We start from the raw sequence: 19,078 nt of genomic DNA on the forward strand, positions 1-19,078 counted from the left end.
GAGAGAGAGAGAGAGTATAAAATAATGGTGTTTAAAGGAAGGGAGTGAGGGTATAGCTGAAGGAATAGATAGGTAGATATGAGGAAAGAGTGAGAGAAAATGGAAGAAAAGAAAAACGGGAGGGCAGGATGGAAGGATGGAGAGGAAGGGATGGACGGGCAGAGAAAGGAAAGTAGGTAATTGACTGAGGGATAGAAAGATTGAGGGAACGGGTGAGGGAAATTGGAGGGAGAGGAAAGTAGGAGGAGAAGTGGGAGAGAAGGACAGCTAATGGAGGGAGGGAGGCAAGAAGAAAAGGAGATGCAGGAAAACCTTGAGGGAAAGTTGGTAGAAAAGAAAGAAAAAAATGGAGAACGAGGAAGGAAAAGGAGGGATGCGGTTACGGGAGAGTGGAGGGATTCGCTAGAAGGATAGATAGTTGGATGGAGGGAGTGAGGGAGGGAATACTTGGAGGGAGTGGATGAAAGGAAAGAATTAGGCAGCAGTGAAGGGCGGCAGGGAGTGGAGGAATGAAGAGAATGATGGATGAGAGGAGGGAGAGGGTATAACGGAGGGAGGGAGAGAATGCATAGAAGGAATGAAGTTAGGGAGTAATGGAGTGAAGGAATAGTGGAAGGAGGGAGGGAGTAGTGGAAGTTAAAGAGTGAGGGAGTGATGGAGGAAAGGAAAGAGGGAATGGAGGAAATAAAAGCAAGAGGGAGTACTGAAGGAAAAGAAGGAGGGAATAGAGGATGTGAGAGAAAGAAGCAGTAATTGAGGGAAGGGTGGACTACTCCGGAGAGATGAGGAAATGGAGAGAGTGAGGAAGAAAGTGAAGAGAGAGAGAAGGGGAATAAGGGCTAGAACAGCATAATGTAGACTGCAGACACGGGCTTCCTTTGTGTTAACCAGGTCTTGTCCCTTACACAGCTGGACCCATTTCTTTCTAGTGTCTTCATCTTGAGGGAACCTGAAGAATTTGATGTCACTGTCTTTTCTGCTGACTGAATAGCATCCAAATACTGCACAGTTAAGTGGCATCTTTCTGATAACTGTCCTAGTATGAGATAAATATATGGGAACACCGAGCTCTCCACCAATGCATCCCAGGGAAACTAAGTGACCGAGTGAGTGGAGTGAGTAGCTGTCTCCCACGTGACGTCATGCGCCAACCAGGTTGAATTCTCGCCCAGGCTGGACAGATCTTCTCTCCTTGGACCTTACTCTAACGTACAGAAGTGAAGCTTGGACGTTGTTGGAAGGACACAAGTCAAGAGTGAGAGCATTGTAAATGAGTTATTTAAGAGGAGCCTGTGGAGTCACATGTGGAGAGACAGGCTGACAAATGAGGATATAAAGGAGCTTTGTGGTGTGGATGTGGATGTGATAGGAAGCGTTATGAGGAACACACTGGGGTGGTTTGGCCATGTGGAGAGGATGGAGGGTGAAAGACTGATGAAGAGAGTGTATGTGAGTGAGGTGGAGAGGGGGAGAGGGAGGCGGAGACCGAGGATGAGTTGGAGGGATGGGGTGGAGAGGTATATGAGAGAGGGGGGTGTGAGTTGGGAGCAGGGCACTGAAATGGCGGGGGACAGGGCGACGTGGAAGCGATTTGTTTGTGGCCATCCCGAACGGGATTGAGACGTCTGGCAATAGATAGATAGATAGAATAGAATTCTGGGAAAGTACTGAGAGAGAGAGAGAGAGAGAGAGAGAGAGAGGGAGGGAGAGGAACTAACCAAAACTCTTCCGAAATAAATGAGCCACACTTCCATGATCACCAACTCACCAGCAAGCGCCGCGGGGATGTACAGCTGCAACAAGAAGCACACGACAAGGACCACGTTCGCATGTATAAAGATGCACCCGTCCCGTATCCGCCGCCGCCGCATCTTGCTTTTCTGAGGAGGGGTTCAAACAGTGTCAGGGTTGGCATTTTAGAACCAGGGCTCATTTTATTACATTTTATTTATTTTGTTACATTTTCATGGCATTTTAGAACCAGGAGGCATTTTATTACATTTTAATTATTCTGTTACTTTTTTATTTGTTTTATTAGCCGTTTTTTGTGTCTGTTTATCGTAGTAGATAGAGGAGCCCACCATCCACTCACTCCATGTAATACTGCTGAAAGTTAAATATTGATAAGCCAAATTTTTTTTTTTTTTTTTTGGGGGGGGGGTTTCTTTGATCTAGTTAACCATTTACTACATTGAGTGGTAACCCTATAACCAAATGACGCCTTGTGGTTTAGTGGGTTACGGCACTCCAACGGGATTGAGCCAGTTCATAACCGAGGGATAGTTGGAGAACAGTGCTCGTATTCCACTCATGGGCGAGAGAGGCTGGTTATCTTTGCCTAAGACATAACCTGGCCCCCGGAATCCTACATTCCTGATGAAGTGAATATAAAAAGAAATGAATAATGGATCGATGGACTGATTTTGATTTGATTAATTATATTTTACTTATTTGTTTAACTGTTACTTTGCCCATTTAGCTGTTATTGTTTTTTTTTAAATTAATATTTCATCATTATTGCCACCATCGAGCAATTATGTCATCTCGTCTCCTTGTTTTCCTAAGGAGGGTTTCGTACTTATCAGACATTTCGGCTCGATGGCGCTTTTTGGTATTTTCTTTATTACTTTATTATTTTCTTCATTGTTTTTATTATATTTTGTTATCTGTATTATCTTATCTTTTTATTATTCTGTTTTTTTTGAGTGGTAGGTGGCGGCGCTCACCGTCCACTCACTCGATGTAGTGCTGCCTTGGGTCTCTGCCCTTTCCTCTCTTCCGTACTTCCCCTTCTTTCTTTCCTTCACTCATTCCTCTTTCTTCTGCCTACGGGTGATTTTACACTCCCTCTTCTGGCTTTCTTTCCTTCATTCTTTCCTTTTCCTTCTGCCTGTGGGTAACTCTGCTGTACACTGAGTGACATGCCAAAAGGTTTCCTGTACACCAGGAAACCATTTACTACGCTGGGTGGTAACCATATAACCAAATTATGACACCTTTCTTTTATGTGTCCGACTCTGGGCATAGGCGTCACAGCCTGCCCTCAAGGCCCAGTAGTTTTCCTACATGTCATACTCCTCTACATGTCACCACTTCGGCGCTAACACCCAGCATCCATATTGAATACATGCTAGGGCTGACTCATACAGGACAGGTGTATTGGTATTAGCGGGGATATTTTTACGACATGTCGGCGGGTCTTCTGGTAGATCGGTAAAGTCTGCTATTATGAAATTCAAATCCATAAACTGTTCCCTGCCCCGGAGGAGATTTGAACCTGGGTCCGATAGGACTGCAGGCCACCTCTCTACCGGCTCAGCCACCGCCTTCCCCCGGTGGTTTAGTGGGTAATTAAGGTGCTCCAGTCAGGTTGAGCCTGTGTAGGGGTGGTTGGGGTTTATTGCTCACGTAATGCCACTCAGGGATGAATGAGGCTGGTCACTTATCTTAAATGTCAGGACCAACCTGCCTAGCCCCGGATTCCTACGCTTCTTATGGGGCGATATGGGATTGGATGATGGATGGATGGATGGATTTAATTATTTTGTTCTGATTTTATTATTTTATTTTTTTTTATATTTTTCCTGCGAGGGGATGGGATGGCTGGGTAGGTGAGTGGGATAAGGGAGTATATGATGGGTGGCTGGGGGCTAAGTTTAAAACAGAGAGAGAGAGAGAAGAAAAACGTCAACAACAAAAACTTCTACTACTACTACTACTACTACGACACCACACCACCACCACTACTACTACTGCTACTGCAAACTAAGCACGCTCCACGCTCATATACCAATCGTCTCACTACGCTAGAAAATACATAAATAAATTTTAACACCGGAGGCAAATGGGTAGCCATGGTAAAGGAAGGGATGGGATATTCACCACAGTGATCTTCACCACACTTCACCACTCCAACCCGTCTTTCACCACTACACAGTCGCCACTCTGTAACTCGTCTATCACCACCACCACTTTTTCACCACTCTGTAATCCTTTTTTCACCACACACTCGCCACCATCGCTACTTCTTCACCACTCTGTAAGCCGTCTTTCACCACACTTCACCACTCTGTAAGCCGTCTTTCACCACACTTCACCACTCTGTAAGCCGTCTTTCACCACACTTCACCACTCTGTAAGCCGTCTTTCACCACACTTCACCACTCTGTAAGCCGTCTTTCACCACACAGTAACTACCGTGTCACCGTTATAAATGCTCTCTCACCATCATGTGCTTTATCTTATTATTGCCCCAGCTCAGGTATCTTATCAGCTTCCCCCCCCCTCTCTCTCTCTCTCTCTCTGTTATGGGCCATGGGGTCTAATCCCGTTATTATGATGACATTATTATTATTATTATTATTATTATTATTATCATTATATAATTATTATCATCATCATCATCACCATCCTCACGATCATCCTCATCCTCATCACGATCATCATCATCACCATCATTGTTTATTATTGTTATTATTATGATGATGATGATGATGATTATTATTATTAGTAGTAGTAGTAGCAGTAGTAGTAGTAGTAGTAACAGTAGTGGTAGTATAGTAGTTGTAGTAATAGTTTTTGCAGCAGCAGTAGTAGTAGTAGTAGTAGTAGTAATAGTTGTTGTAGCAGTAGTAGTAGTAGTAGTAATAGTTGTTGTAGCAGTAGTAGTAGTAGTAATAGTTGTTGTAGCAGTAGTAGTAGTAGTAGTAATAGTTGTTGCAGCAGTAGTAGTAGTAGTAATAGTTGTTGTAGCAGTAGTAGTAGTAGTAGTATTTTATTTATTTATTACTACCACCAGGCGAATTATCTATACTTTCGTACTAGAGACGTGAGAAATATGGCTGTATTCTAGGCGATAGTTTTCGTGGTACCTCTTCCTTAGCGATTTATTTTGCATATTACACCTTAGCATTCTCCTTTATGTTATTTATGCCTTCTTATTATCGAAATAGTTTGCATCCATAACATACAAGAGAATACTGAGGTGTTACGTGGAGGTGCTAGGTGGTGTTTTGTGGAGAAAAAATGTGGAGAGGTGTTATGTGGAGAATAAATCGCTGAGGAAGAGATGTCACGAGGGTTGCACAAGAGGAAGGGGAGGGGCTTTCCAGTTCCCCGCGTTTGCCTCTCAAGTGGCTTTCAAAATCTATCTATCTATCTATTGCCAGACGCCATAATCCCGTACGGGGTGGCCATTTGACTCTGAGTTATTTGTTTTACAGGGAGGGGCACTAACCCTCCACCAACCCACTTGACACGTAGGGAGCACGTATGGTTTGGTTATATGGTTACCACCCAGCGTTGTAAATGGTTCCTTGGCTTACAGGAAACCATTTGGCTTGTCACTCAATGTAAAGCCACCTGTAACGGAAAGAAAAGCATTAAGTAGTGACAGGAAAGATGAGAGAAATAGGAAGAGAGGAGGGCAGGCACAGAAAAAGAATGATAAAGGCTAAGGAAGAAGTAGGCAGCACTACATCAAGTGAGTGGATGATGGTCGCCACCTATGCACAGGAAATTCTCTCTCTCTCTCTCTCTCTCTCCGGCATTGTTAAACACACACACACACACACACACACACACACACACTGTATAATACCTTAGGTGGCATAGAAGGCATCGTGGCACCTTTTCCTTAGGAATTTATTCTGTATATTACACCTTAACTTTCGCTGATTTTTTTTTTTTCCGTGATCGATATAGTTTGCATCAACAGCGCAGAAGAGAATATTTAGATCTAAGGCAGGTAAATATAGAATAAGAAGAACAGGTTGAAATTAAATAAAAGTGAGTTGACACGTTAAACAATGCCAGTGAGATGAGGCAGAACAGAGGAGTCCCCCCAATGTGTCCCGTTTTCTTGTATCTACCTTTGTCTTGGTTAACATTGCACAATGATGTTGCATCTGCTAAAGTAAACAATACCCTGATATATTTTACTCCAGAAAGTTGCTGGTAACAAAATATAACTTCCTGATCTGTAGTACGAGCCGTGTACAATGTGTTATGGTTTATTGCACAACGTTACGGAATATGAATAAGCGTAATACGCAGAACAGAGGAGTTTCCCATTCTGTCCCGTTTTCTTGTATCTACCGTTGCCTTGGTTACAATTGCACACTCATGTTGCAACAGTGCTAAAATGAATAATACGCTGATACATTTTACTCCAGATTGTTACTGTGAGCAAAATAAACTTTCCCAGTCGCTAATAAGAGCCCAATGCAAAATATTATGACTTATTGCATAACGTTACGAAGTACGAGTAATCGTTGCACCACGTTACGCTGCCTGGCACCCGTTTATAATCCACCTCTCGCATGCCAGTGTCACTCAGTGGGGTGGGGCGGCGGTGTTCGTGTGCTTTGGGTGCTCGTTACCATCAGCCTGGAGTCCCACGAATCCGAGAACTCTGAAACCTATTGTCCAATGTCAGAGGCGGATTTAGTAACGAAGAACACACCCCAGTCGTCTGATTACACGCTCGAACGCACGGAAGTAATTAATCCCCAACCCACAGAAAAAGGAGTCAGTCTGAAATCCTCTGTATCCAAGAACGCCAGAACTTTTCCTACAATGTCTGAGGCCTATTTATTAACAAAGGACGCACTCCAGACGTCTGACTCAACACTTGAACGCACGAAAACGGCTGATCCCCACCCCACTATGGAGCATGGCACGATTTGTTCCTTTTATCTCGAGGGTATGTGTAGGTTTGGGGACGCCTGTTACAACCTACACCCGAAAAATATCTCAGTCCCCGATAGAGCAGCTACGAAGAGCCAAGGTAACAAGAAATCGGGTAAAAATGGTGCAAAACAAGAGCCTGAGGATGACGTGGACGAAAAGAAGCCACCCATGAAAACCGCTGGAGATGTTAGGAAGAGGATTCAATGGGATCCAGACCTACCCAAGGAGTACTTCACTGTGGGTTACCTGGATCGCTTCAGTGGCGTGGTGGAGAAGCCATTTACCGCCTTCACCTGGGAACACATCTCGACCGTGGATCTTGACCAGCTGGCGGTCCCGCAACATCGCATCCAGTTCTTCAAGTACAAGGACGTCAAGGTTTGGGACAAGAGTGAGCGCCTTGATCACGTCTTCGGCAGCGCTGGCAACACCACCACCATCCATGAGGTTATTGACAAAGTTGAAGCCGAAATTGCCAGTAAGATCGTGACCTTCGACCCCGATGAGGAATCCGACGATGACGAGTTCGTACTGATGCAAGGAATGGCCGGCCCTGGAGGAGGAGGAGGGCTGATGGCGGCAGCTGCGTGTCAGAAGGCGAGAGAGGAACATCTCCGTGCCACACACTTCTTCTGCGTCAAGGTTAATAACGAGGAAATGAAGAGAAAAATAGCAACAGTGCAGGAGCGAGTGGTGCAGGAGGAGCCGGTTTTGCGTAGCTGTGCCATGCCCCTGGAACTGTTGCATGTTACCCTGGCCATGGTTAATTTCTCCACCCCAGAGGCATTGCTGGAGGCGGGTAATATGTTGCAGAGGGTACTGGACACTCTTAAAACACAACTTGGAAGCGAGGACATAGAGAGGGAAACAACAGCTCAGGGATGGAGTGACAACCAAGAGAAGAAAATATTGACTGAAAAATGGAATGAAGAAGCGGAGAATAGAGTAGTGACTGAAGAAGGGAGGAAAATATTTGATAAAGGTGAAAATGAAGGCCCAGGGAGGAAAACAGTGACTCATAAAGGAAGTGACGATCCAGAAAGGAAAATATTGGCTCAGGGACTGTCCACTTTCGGCGCGAGGGTGTTGTACTCCCGACTAACGGTACCGGAATCCTTCAACACGGCGGTGTGTCTGCTGCAGGAGGGCATACGCAACATTCCAGGCGCCGTCATCACAAACAACTTCGATTTCGTGCCCCACCTGACGCTGCTTAAGGTTAACAGACCCACGGCGAGGGAGAGAAGATCCAAATACATCAACTCTTGCCTTTACAGTGATTTTATAGACTCTGATTTTGGTGTCATTGAGTTTAACAATCTCCACCTCTGTCCTATCAACGACATGCGAGGACCTGATGGATTCTACGTCACGTTTAAAAGAATTGATTTTTAACGATTTGGATTCCATGTCATGTATAAGAAAATTGAATTTTAATCAATCGATTCTATGTCATATACAAGGCTGAATTTGAAAACTGGCCCATATGATTATTATTGACAACACTAGAGTACCACAATGAAGTCACATGAGAAAACAGAATTTTAATTGTACCATGTAATGAAATTGTTGTACATGGTTTCAGTTACTTATTTCCTCAAGTGTGAGAGATTATGAAAGTAGAAATATTAAGGGAAAGGGAGAGGTAGTCTGATCAGGAGAAAGTAAAAGCTTTGGGGTGTGAATTCTTACAGTGTACCACTTCAGGCCGGTGACGTCTGTTATTACCACTGAGCTCTGTAGTGGTTATTACTCTTGCTACCTCCAGACGATTTTCTTCAGCTTTAGAAGTACCTTTAGTCAAGAGATAACTGCAGGCTATATTTAACATTTTCAGTTCGAATTGTTTCTCCAAAGCTGACAAGCCGTTTAGAGATAGCAAAAAAAAAAAAAAAAAAAAAATTCACTTGGTTTCAAAAGTTAACTATGGCCATTTTACTCTTACGTGGCCTAAAATTCTTCTCCATCTTGAAAACTGACTTGTAACAGACAATTAACACTAAAATATGGTGCTAGTCACGAGAAAGTGCTGTGAATAGAGTATAGATCCCTAGTATTGTCTTTTCTACAGCCCAGGTGTGTGGAATAAGTTGCAAATCTGGGCCAGGTTAAGGTGAAAAGAGTATAACTGTGATCTCATGATTCGCGACAGATCTTTGGCTCATATTTATTGTGTAAAGAAATTGTATATCATTATTTTCATACTTAACTGTACGATTACTTCACAATAAAAGATACTGACAGTTTTCTCGTATTTACATATATTTATTAATTTATGTTTTTTACCTATGTTTTATTTTGTACTTGACTCACGAAGAATTTTTAAATGTTTATTATTTTTTTTACCCATGTTTTATTTTGTATTTGACTCACGATGAATTGAAAATGTGACTCTCTAATTACGAAAGGCCTCCCAGGCTGAGTAAAAATCGGTTTAGTTTCTGAATTCTTTATCTCGTCTGGCGTTTCGGGATACACAGAACCTCAGATGCTAGAGAAAATATGGGCACAGAACCCGGTGACAGATAGATAAATAGATCTATCTATCTATAGTCCGACGCCCTAATCCCGCAAAGGGTGGCCGCAGACAAAACGCCTCCACGTCGCTCTGTCACCCACCATTTGACTACCCTCCCCCCAGCTCACTCCCCCCTCCCTCATATACCTCTCAACTCCATCCCTTCACCTCATCCTCGGTCTACCCCTCCCTCCACCTCTCCTACATGCACCCTCTTAGTCAGTCTTTCATTCTAAATAGAACCTCAAATGCCAGAGAAGATGAGGGGCACACAACCTGCCAATAGATAGATAGTGAATAGATAGATAGACAACCCCAAATGATGGTGAGAAAATACCGGGATACACAAATCCTCAAATGCTGGAGAAAATAAAGGGTTCAAAATCATTTAAATCCCACCCTTGCAACTTACTGACCGAAGCCTGTTTAAGTAGCATGGGAAACTTCGTAGCACCTCTTCCTATGCGACTTATTTTGGGCTCTAACACCTTAACATTCTCTCGTATGTTGTTTTCATTCCTTTAATATCGACGTGGTTTGAATCTGACGTACATGAGGATATTAATGTGTCATGTGCAGAATAAATCGCCTAAGATGAGGTGCTACGAAGTCTCCAAAAGTTACCTCCACCTTTAACTATAAGATGCGAGAGGGTAAGATACGCTGAATAAAATCGTCTTAAAGATAAAAAAAAAAAAAAAATCTGAAGGAGCAGGGGTTGTATTATATCTGATTTTTAGAAATTTCGTAACTTCTTTCTCGAGGTGATTTATTCTGCATATAACAAATCGCTTAGAAAGAGGTATTATGTGCAGTATGCGGAACAGATCTCTTAGGAAGGGGTATTACGTGCAGTATGCAAAATAAATCGCTTAGATGTTAACGTGCAATATGCAAAACAAATCGCTTAGGAAGAGGTGTTACGAAGCCTTCGATGCCACTTATAAAGGTACTTTAGCATGAAATCAACTTCGTCAGTCCGCTTTATCTTATCTCGATCAGGTGGAGGGAGTTTGTTATGATTACACTATCTTAATTCAGGCTCCTATGGCTCACCCATCTTAATAAACTCGTCTGCCGTGAGCTGGAATGAGTACTAGAGTTACCTTGACCGTGAGAGGGTTAATGGTGACGGTATTAACACTCCTAGCCTCCTATGACCCACTGGATATACTGTGTAACCCAACTTTTGCGTCTGGCTGTACTTACTGCTTCTTTTCTGCTCGGATCCCGTAGGCCACTTGAATGTAAAAACCGTAGCTCGAATTTGCCACATTCTCTCTCTCTCTCTCTCTATGCTTCACTTCTTTATCTACGGACACAGTTAAGGGGGCTGAGGGGCGTGGGACCCTCCTTGAATAAGGTGAAGAAGGTAGTCATTTAGTCATTGATATTTTTATTTCGTTCAAATATTTGTGATTGTATCCTGGGTTGCTTCCTCTACGATTTAACACTAGATAATTTTTTTACTAATCTAGAAAATATTATAATACTTTCCTAGCAGCTGTATCTCAAGATGAAAGACAATCAGATTTAGGCTCCCTTTCCAGGCCCGACACCAAAATACCTGGCACGTCCCGTTTTTCTACCATAGCTATCCTTAAAATGTTACAGAAATCAACGTTTTCTCTCATATTTTTGTTGTGAACGGAGAGGCTTACTATAAAGTTTGGGGTTAGAGATTAATCCTCTAACAACATAACTTTTTACGGTTATTGTTTTTAAACTGTTTTTACTTTACCATAGTCGAAATCTTCATCTTTCCTTTTTAAGTACTGAGTAAATTAGCACTAGAAAATGATGCTAGGTCGAAACGTCTCCTAAGTTGAGGTAGATAATTTTGGAGTTGTAAAAATAAGATATAGGAGGTATCCTCGGGCTGAAGGATTTGTATTATACACCTCTTAATCACGCATTGATTTGGCTGTATTCTCTGAGCAGAACTGCGGCATAGTTTACGAAAAAGAGTTTGCAGCTTTAGAAATCAAACGCTATAAAACTTCCAATCACAAAATATTTCCTCCATAGTTATTGGATGAAATAGTTTGACAGACATCAGATTAATACTAGTCTATTATGAACCATGAACATTTATGGCGCGGTATGGGCAGTAAACAGTAATTCCATAGCCAGTGGAACTTAATTCCATCCTTTAGTTCATTTACATTAACCTGATGAAGATCCCTAACCCTTTTTCAGCTTATTTGATTACAATGCAGGTGTAGTGAGACTGGAAGGTCATTTAGTCTGGTAACCAAGGAGACGCATCCCTACCTCGATAACTAAGTCTCGGCGAATTTTAAGCAAACAAGACATTATTCAAGTTGTGGAAGTGGGCCAGGTCTGTCAGGTGAAGACAAACTGATACAGTGTGTGTTTGGAGTAATAGGCGGTGACTCAGTAACGGATCGAACCTAATTACCTCCTTCCACGAAGCACAAGGTATGTGACCCGCGGGAAGGTGCGTGTCGGTATATGTTCTCTTGGGAGACGTTCGTAACTGGGAAAACCCCGAGATCGATTCCCTGGCCGGTCAGACCCTTAGGTAAAGTTTGTTATCTCGTGTCCCTGTTAACCTGGCAGCACAGTTGGGGACTTGGACTTTTTGAGTATGGAAGCTCCCTAACACCTCTTCCTTACTGATTGATTTTTGGATACAGCTGGTTAATATCCTTTTGTACGTTATTTATGCAGAGTATGTCGACATTGAAAGGATTTATATGACAGCATAGGTCAGTAAGGTGTAATAAACAAAATAAATTGCTTAGGAAATGGTAATAGGCCATGGTTATACTCGAATGTTGCATGCCGTATTCTAGGCGATGATTGAGACTCAGCAAAGTGTTGATTACTTGCCTTTATAACCTTCGTGCGTTTTATAGGCACCAGTCTTAAGTCGTCCTCTTCCATCCGGAGAAAACCGAAGGAAATGCGAGATGGGATGTACAAATAGACCACTTGATTTAATGTCAGTTTTATAATTCTCTTAATCACTGTCGCAATTACTTCAACAATTATAAATCACAAGTCAGTAATAGTAGTAGCAGTAGTAGTAGTAGTAACATCGCAAACCCGCTATTATATATTTTTTTTCCTTGTTTAGAATCTAGCCGCTTTTTGGTGGCGTTGGAGGCTTCGTAGCACCTTCATCATAGTGATTTATGGTGTATGGTGCACGTTGATATTCTTTTACAGTATTTTTCTACATTTAATACTAATGTGTGCCTCACAGTAACGTACAAGAGGATAAAAAGATGTAACATGCATATTAAATCGCAGAGGAACGTGCTTAGAAGTTGCCTATACAGGTATGCTACCTAGTCCCCTGTTCCCGCCATCAGAGGTTTCCTAGCACCTCTGCCTTAGCGATTTATTTTTCATATTTTTATTATTTACCGGTGTGCCTTCGTAATATTAATCGTCATAGATTGCATAAAAGAATATACTTACCAGGTACGGGAATAAACCGGTAAAGGAGAAATGTTAAGAGAGCTTCGTAACCCTAGAAGATAGACCTCCTAGAATGCGGGAGATTCACGGATAAATATACTGTACAATCATGTGCCACTCGTAACTACTGTATATAGTTTCTTGCTGCAGGATGAACTAGGATAGGAGAATACAGCATTTTCCCATGTCTTGCTCTTACCACTAAACATATTACAGTTATGACAGAGAACTATGTCGATATTTCAGGAAAAAGACGTGTATAACATACAGTATAATATTTTGATGTAACGTCCAAAATAAATCGCTAAGGAAGAGGTGCTACGAATTTCCTGTGTCACCTATATTCCGTTTACTTTAACTAGGCGAAAAATTGACATCTTTCCATCTCGAATGGTAAGCTATGACAAGGGGTTAGTACAGAATATGATGTTAGTCACGAAGGAGTGCTAAAACTAATGTAGAGCAGTAGTATTTTCTTACTCTTAAATTGAGCTACGTGAAATAGACTGTATAAAAGGACGAAAATCTCCGCCAAGTTAAAATGAATGAACTGTGGTAATCCATAAGACTCGCTTCTCCCACATAACTACAGCTCATCGAATTTCATGCAACCACGACTTCAAATTGTGTGAGCAGTCCGGTTACGTCACATGAAAACAAACTGACTGAATGCTCTTTTCACTTTAACTTGGCTCAGAGTTTCGTCCTTGATTAAAGTATTTCATGTAACCCACTTGCATAAAAACACAACTCTGCTGTTTTTTATGCTTTCAACAGCACATCTTAATTACTATCTTCATATTTTAGCATTAATCTCTTGTGACATCTCAGCATTCAAGATGGAGAGATGGCAAGTTTAGGCAAAGTTAACGTAAAGAGACCCATAGTAACAGCTATCACTGTTTTTGGCGCCGAGGAGTGGGGTGTGGCAACGTGGTACCCAACAACACTGGCCTTACTGATGCACCTACCATCTCGTTCCACACCCTAACTCCACTTCCTCTTCATTTCCTTCCCTCGCTTCCCTCTCGTATTGAAACCTAACCCACTGTAACAAGTTTGAAAGCGTTTTGTATTCCTCGTCAGCATATCATTGTTGAATTCAAAGCCATAACGTGCATCACCCTCCACTCCCAACCTCTCAGCCCTTATATGCATTTTATTTTCTTCCTTCACTTTCTTCTTGTACTGAACCTAACCTATTGTTATAAGTTTTAAAGTGTTTTGTATTCCTTGTGCTCTTAGGCATCCAATTCAAAGCCATGACGTCCATCCCCCCTAGCTCACCCCCAAACCTTCTCTTCACTGCACCTCCACTTTCATACTTATCCTTTCATTTCTTTCGAACTAAACCCAAACACACTTGCATTGAAGTCTGAAAGAATTTTGTGTTCTTTGATATTGCCATAAAATTCAACGCCGTTATATCCATCCTCCTCACTACCGAAGCCTTCCTTTCCGTAACTCCAGTTCTTTTCATTCATTTCCCCCATTTTCTTTTCCAGTTGAAACTTAACTCCCTTACTCTTAATTCTGAAGGGATTTTGTGTTCTTGATTCCATCATAGAATTCAGCGCCATTACGTTCACCACCCCTCCCCCCTCTAAACTCTTCCCTCCCCCCTCTCCGTTTTGCCTAGCCACCACAACCCACGAAAAGGCACGACAACGAAGCGCCAGTCGAGAGGAGACTATCGTGGAGAGAGGTTGTGTGTTGCCGCTCTCGTCATTTTTATCTTGATTATATACCCCCAGGAGCCATGCCTATCCTCAGTGGATGTTGCTTCTGTTTCGACCTTAAGGTGTGTATGCCGTGTAACAGTTTAAGAACCGGTATTTATTTCTTTAGTCACTTTCTTCGCGAAGTAGGGTTACCGTCAAGGAGCGAGGTCATAGGGCAGTGTAGTTAGGAGAGGCTTACATAACCGGCCATCTTGCAATTTCATAATTCTTCCAAATATCGTCGTACAGTTTCTAGACGCTTGAATCCTCAATTGTATTCGTTGTATTGGAGTGCGTTGCTCACTATTTAGAGTGCACCGTTGCAGTTCCATGCTTGGGCTAACCGGCATTGCGAAGTTGCTCTAGCGATGCACACTCCCTCTATTCACTGAGATTTAATTTTGCAGGATGGATAGGGAGAGGAGAATGTATATCTTGCCGCACCAATAGTTCGTCCTATTAAAATCAATCTTAGTTACGAGAGGGAGTTGGTCGGAAGTGATATATATATATATATATATATATATATATATATATATATATATATATATATAATCCTGGTGCGAGACAATGGAATGAAAACAGTTTTTTCCCCCTTTTTTTTTTTTTTTTCATGGTTGAGAGGACAAGCGAGGCAAAACAGTGGCGATATCTTTTGTTTTCTTTTCCCTCAGTTTTTATCTTGCACTCTTATTCACCAACTTTTGCATCTTCTTGGTTGCATGTTCGGTATTTTTCTTGTTTCCTGTTATTGTTAACTAACTTTTGCGTCTTTTTTGTTGCATTTCCGTTCGCTGCAGAACATAATGGGGTGAAAAATGCAGTATTATTTCCTCAGTAATTACGCATGGTTCAAAGAACAGGGGGCGTAAAACTCGGAGAAACCTTGTATATGTTTTTCATTTATCTTGCTTCTCACCATTATTGCTCTTCTACATAGCAACGTTTTAGCAGTATGTTCCGCTGCTCCAGGACATGTTGCAGTGAAAATGAGAGTGTTGTTTCCATAGTGGCATTAATTTGTCCCATCAGGTAAGTAGCTCCCTAGCACCTTTTCCTTAGCAATTTGCTTTCTGGATGTAGCTGGTTAATATCCCTTTTAACGTTATTTATGCAGAGATTGGTGTTGTTAGAAGGATGTATCAGTCACAGGAGAGGGCAGGTGGGTGTAAAAAATAAGTCGCTAAGGGAAATGTGTTAGGGAGCTTCCTTAACCGACGAGAATACGGGTCCGTCTCATTAAAATTCCTCAGTAATACGTTGCTTGTTAGTGTTATTGCCCTCCACCTTTGCAGCGTTGATAGCATGTTGCAAGTATTGATATTTCTCGCTTGAAGGGGGATTTCCGTTGACTATGTTTATCTATCCGGACTATTCTTATCTATCCGGACTATTCTGATCTATCCTGACGATTTTATTCCTATCTGTCCTGACTTCATTTTATTCTTATCCATCCTGACTTTATTCGTATCTGTCCTATTATTATCTATCCTATTTGTATCTATCCTGACGTTATTCGTATTTATCTTATTATTATCCATCTTATTTGTATCTATCCTCACTATATTCTTATTTATCCTGGCTATTCATATATATCCTTATTTTATTATTATCCTGATTTTATTCTTATCAGTCCTATTTTCATCTACCCTGCTTTACTACCCAGTTGTTTAATTAAATAGTTATCGCTAAAGTTATTCATGTTTGTTTAAGGCTCTTTGACGTGTTAGTACGCTAAATAAATCGCTTTGAAGAGATTGCTGCGACATGCCACCCTTTGCCAAGCATATTACTCAAACTTTATTATTTTGCTCCAACGTTTTTGTTTTACATTATTATTTTATTCTTATTTTACTATCATATTTTACTTTTTTTACCTTATTATTTTACTATATTCCTTTTTTTTTTTTTTTTTTTTTTTTTTTTTTTTAGGCGAATATGCATGACAGGTTGTTGATGATTGGCTGAATGCAACATGTCCAAAAAATACTTACTAACCCAAATATCCCCTCTCAGATATTTGTTGTCAGTTATTAATGCTAGATTATGAAGTAATGTTGCATTCAGCCAATAATCACCAATCTGTCAAGTGCATCTTCGCCTCAATTAAAAAAAAAAAAAAAAAATGAATGTAGCTTATCTTATTTTTCCTTATCCTACAATATTTACTCACTTTACTTTTTTACATTAACCATTGTTGTACTGTTTTACTCTAACTTTATTTTGACTATTTTACTAACTTATTTTGCTGTTTTTACGTTACGGTAACGTATTTACAAACTTTATTAGTTTACTCTTGTCAATTATTACCCCGTTTTTATTTTCTCATTTCCCTAGCTGGCAGTTTTATTTGAAAAGCTGCTACCAAAAATCTTAATCCTAAAATATAAATGATCTCAGTCTTTACTAACCATCCTTCGAACCTTATGTATTATTTTTCTTTATTGTTTTAATGGCTCTGTCCTAGTTGACTGAAGACTTCGTAGCACCTCTTCCATAGCGATTTATTTTTTATATTGCATCTTAATATTCTATCATATGCCATGTGTGGTATTTTGAGGTCCGTATTCTCGTTGGTTAAGAAAGCTCCCTAACCCTTCCTCCCAAGCGAATTATTTTCCTCTTTACTCCATACCATTCTCTTCTGTCATTTAAATTATTCAAACGCCACCATACTCAGCGTAAATATCATACTAGCTGATATTAACTAACCGTATCCAGAAATAAATCGCTAAGGGAGAAATGCTAGGGAGCTTCCTTAACTGACGGGAATACGTCCTAATATCAACCAGTAACATAAGATGGAACTGAGGTGTATTGTGCAGAATAAATCGCCTAGGAAGATGTGTTGACGAAATCCCCCAAACCAGTCGGAGTACAACCTTTAGAGTCACAAACATACGATCAATTCCCAGTCATATTTCTTTTTTTCCAGTAGGATCAAACACGTAATGTTTCTGCACTCATTTCATTTTCCCACCGGCAAAAAACTGAATAAATAAAAATGCTAAAGAAATCAATAAAATAATTATAATATAGGCTGTTGATCGTAAGTTAGTGAATCCGGGCTCAGAAATTTTGGAGTAAAGGTTATATAAATATTTATTGGCTCTAGGAATTTCGTAACATCCCTTTCTCAGCGATTTATTTTCTTATTACAGGTGGACGTCAGTATCCCCATATGTGTTAATAAGGCAATATTTGTTGACGTCAGAGTAGATTAATAACTTACGAGACAAACTAGAATGTTAGATGCAAAATAAGTCGCTTAGGGTCATATTCTAACGTGACTAGATTCCGTAACACCTATTCTTTGAAGATTTATTTTGCACTTTGCGCTTTAATACTTACCTTTACCGATGTTATATTATTTTGTATCGACAAGGTTTGCAACGATTAATACACTAGATAATTTGAAGGTGTATTATGCAGAATAAATCGCAAACGTACTGGTGATAGGAAATCGCCGGTCACTCAGAGTCTGGGAGTGTTTTGGGGTCCAGGAGAATACGGCGGTGAGATGCAAGGCGCGTATCTAAGAGCTCATCCCCGGTCTCCATCTCCTTACCTGTGTAGCCTTCAAGAGTGAGAGTGACCAGCAGCAACGCCGATTTACGGGAATTGTGTCAGAGAGAGAGAGAGTCGCACTTGTTGCCGTATAAAAAGTTACGGTACATGTTACTAAAACGGAGAGAGAGAGAGAGAGGGAGGGAAGTGGGGGTTCACACTCGTTACAGAGAGAGTGGGGAGTCACTTGTTAGAGAGAGAGTGCGGAGTCACACTTGTTAGAAAGAGTGGGGAGTCATACTTGTTAGAGAGTGTGGGGAGTCACACTTGTTAGAGAATAGGGAGTCACACTTGTTAGAGAGTGTGGGGAGTCACACTTGTTAGAGAGTGTGGGGAGTCACACTTGTTAGAGAATAGGGAGTCACACTTGTTAGAGAGTGTGGGGAGTCACACTTGTTAGAGAGTAGGGAGTCACACTTGTTAGTGAGAGTGGGAAGTCACACTTGTTAAAGAGAGTAAGGAGTCACTTGTTAGAGAGTAGGGAGTCACACTTGTTAGAGAGTAGGGAGTCACACTTGTTAGAGAGTGGGGAGTCACACTTGTTAGAGTGGGGAGTCATACTTGTTAGAGAGAGTGCGGAGTCACACTTGTTAGAAAGAGCGGGGAATTACACTTGTTAGAGAGAGTGAGGAGTCACACTTGTTAGAGAGGAGGGAGTCACACTTGTTAGAGTGGGGAGTTACACTTGTTAAAGAGTAGGGAGTCACACTTGTTAGAGAGTGGGGAGTAGTCACACTTGTTAGAGAGTGGGGAGTAGTCACACTTGTTAGAGAATGGGGAGTCACACTAGTTAGAGAGTGGGTAGTCACACTTGTTAGAGAGAGAGAGGAGAGAGAGAGAGAGAAAAACGAAAAAAAGAAAAAAAAATGGTTGATGGGAACTTCTAAAAGCAACCTTCTGAAAACGTTTACCAAGGACTCGCCATTTAAGAGACATCCTTAAATTCATCGTTGTATTCTATGGAAGGGTTAGTGAGGTTACGCAACACCCCTTCCTTCGTGATTTATTCTATCACACCACAGTAAGTTTTTTTTTTTTTTTTTTTTTGTCTACGCCTCTTCCTTAGCAATTTTTCTACCCATCACACCCCAGTATTTTTTTTTTTTCTCAACACCTTTTCCTTAGCGATTTT

The 19,078-nt window shown here is 41.3% G+C and overlaps 2 protein-coding genes across 2 annotated transcripts in view; both read left to right on the forward strand.

The window, feature by feature from the left end:
• Positions 1-6,349: 6,349 nt before the first annotated feature.
• Positions 6,350-8,928, forward strand: LOC145404350 (uncharacterized). The gene has a single exon (XM_080275873.1). It carries the CDS (start codon positions 6,430-6,432, stop codon positions 8,083-8,085), a length of 1,656 nt encoding a protein of 551 aa, XP_080131999.1. The 5' UTR covers positions 6,350-6,429; the 3' UTR covers positions 8,086-8,928.
• Positions 8,929-14,349: 5,421 nt separating this feature from the next.
• Positions 14,350-19,078, forward strand: part of LOC145404497 (uncharacterized) — a 56,133-nt gene continuing 51,404 nt past the window's right edge. Inside the window, exon 1 of the mRNA XM_080276063.1 lies at positions 14,350-14,459. Within this exon, the coding sequence (XP_080132189.1) occupies positions 14,418-14,459 (42 nt within the window). The 5' untranslated portion in view covers positions 14,350-14,417. The remainder of the gene's footprint in view (positions 14,460-19,078) is intronic.

This window comes from Coenobita brevimanus, chromosome 63 (assembly GCF_032717465.1).
Source record: "Coenobita brevimanus isolate Jiangsu-jjx chromosome 63, ASM3271746v2, whole genome shotgun sequence".
Taxonomy (NCBI): Eukaryota; Metazoa; Arthropoda; class Malacostraca; order Decapoda; family Coenobitidae; genus Coenobita; species Coenobita brevimanus.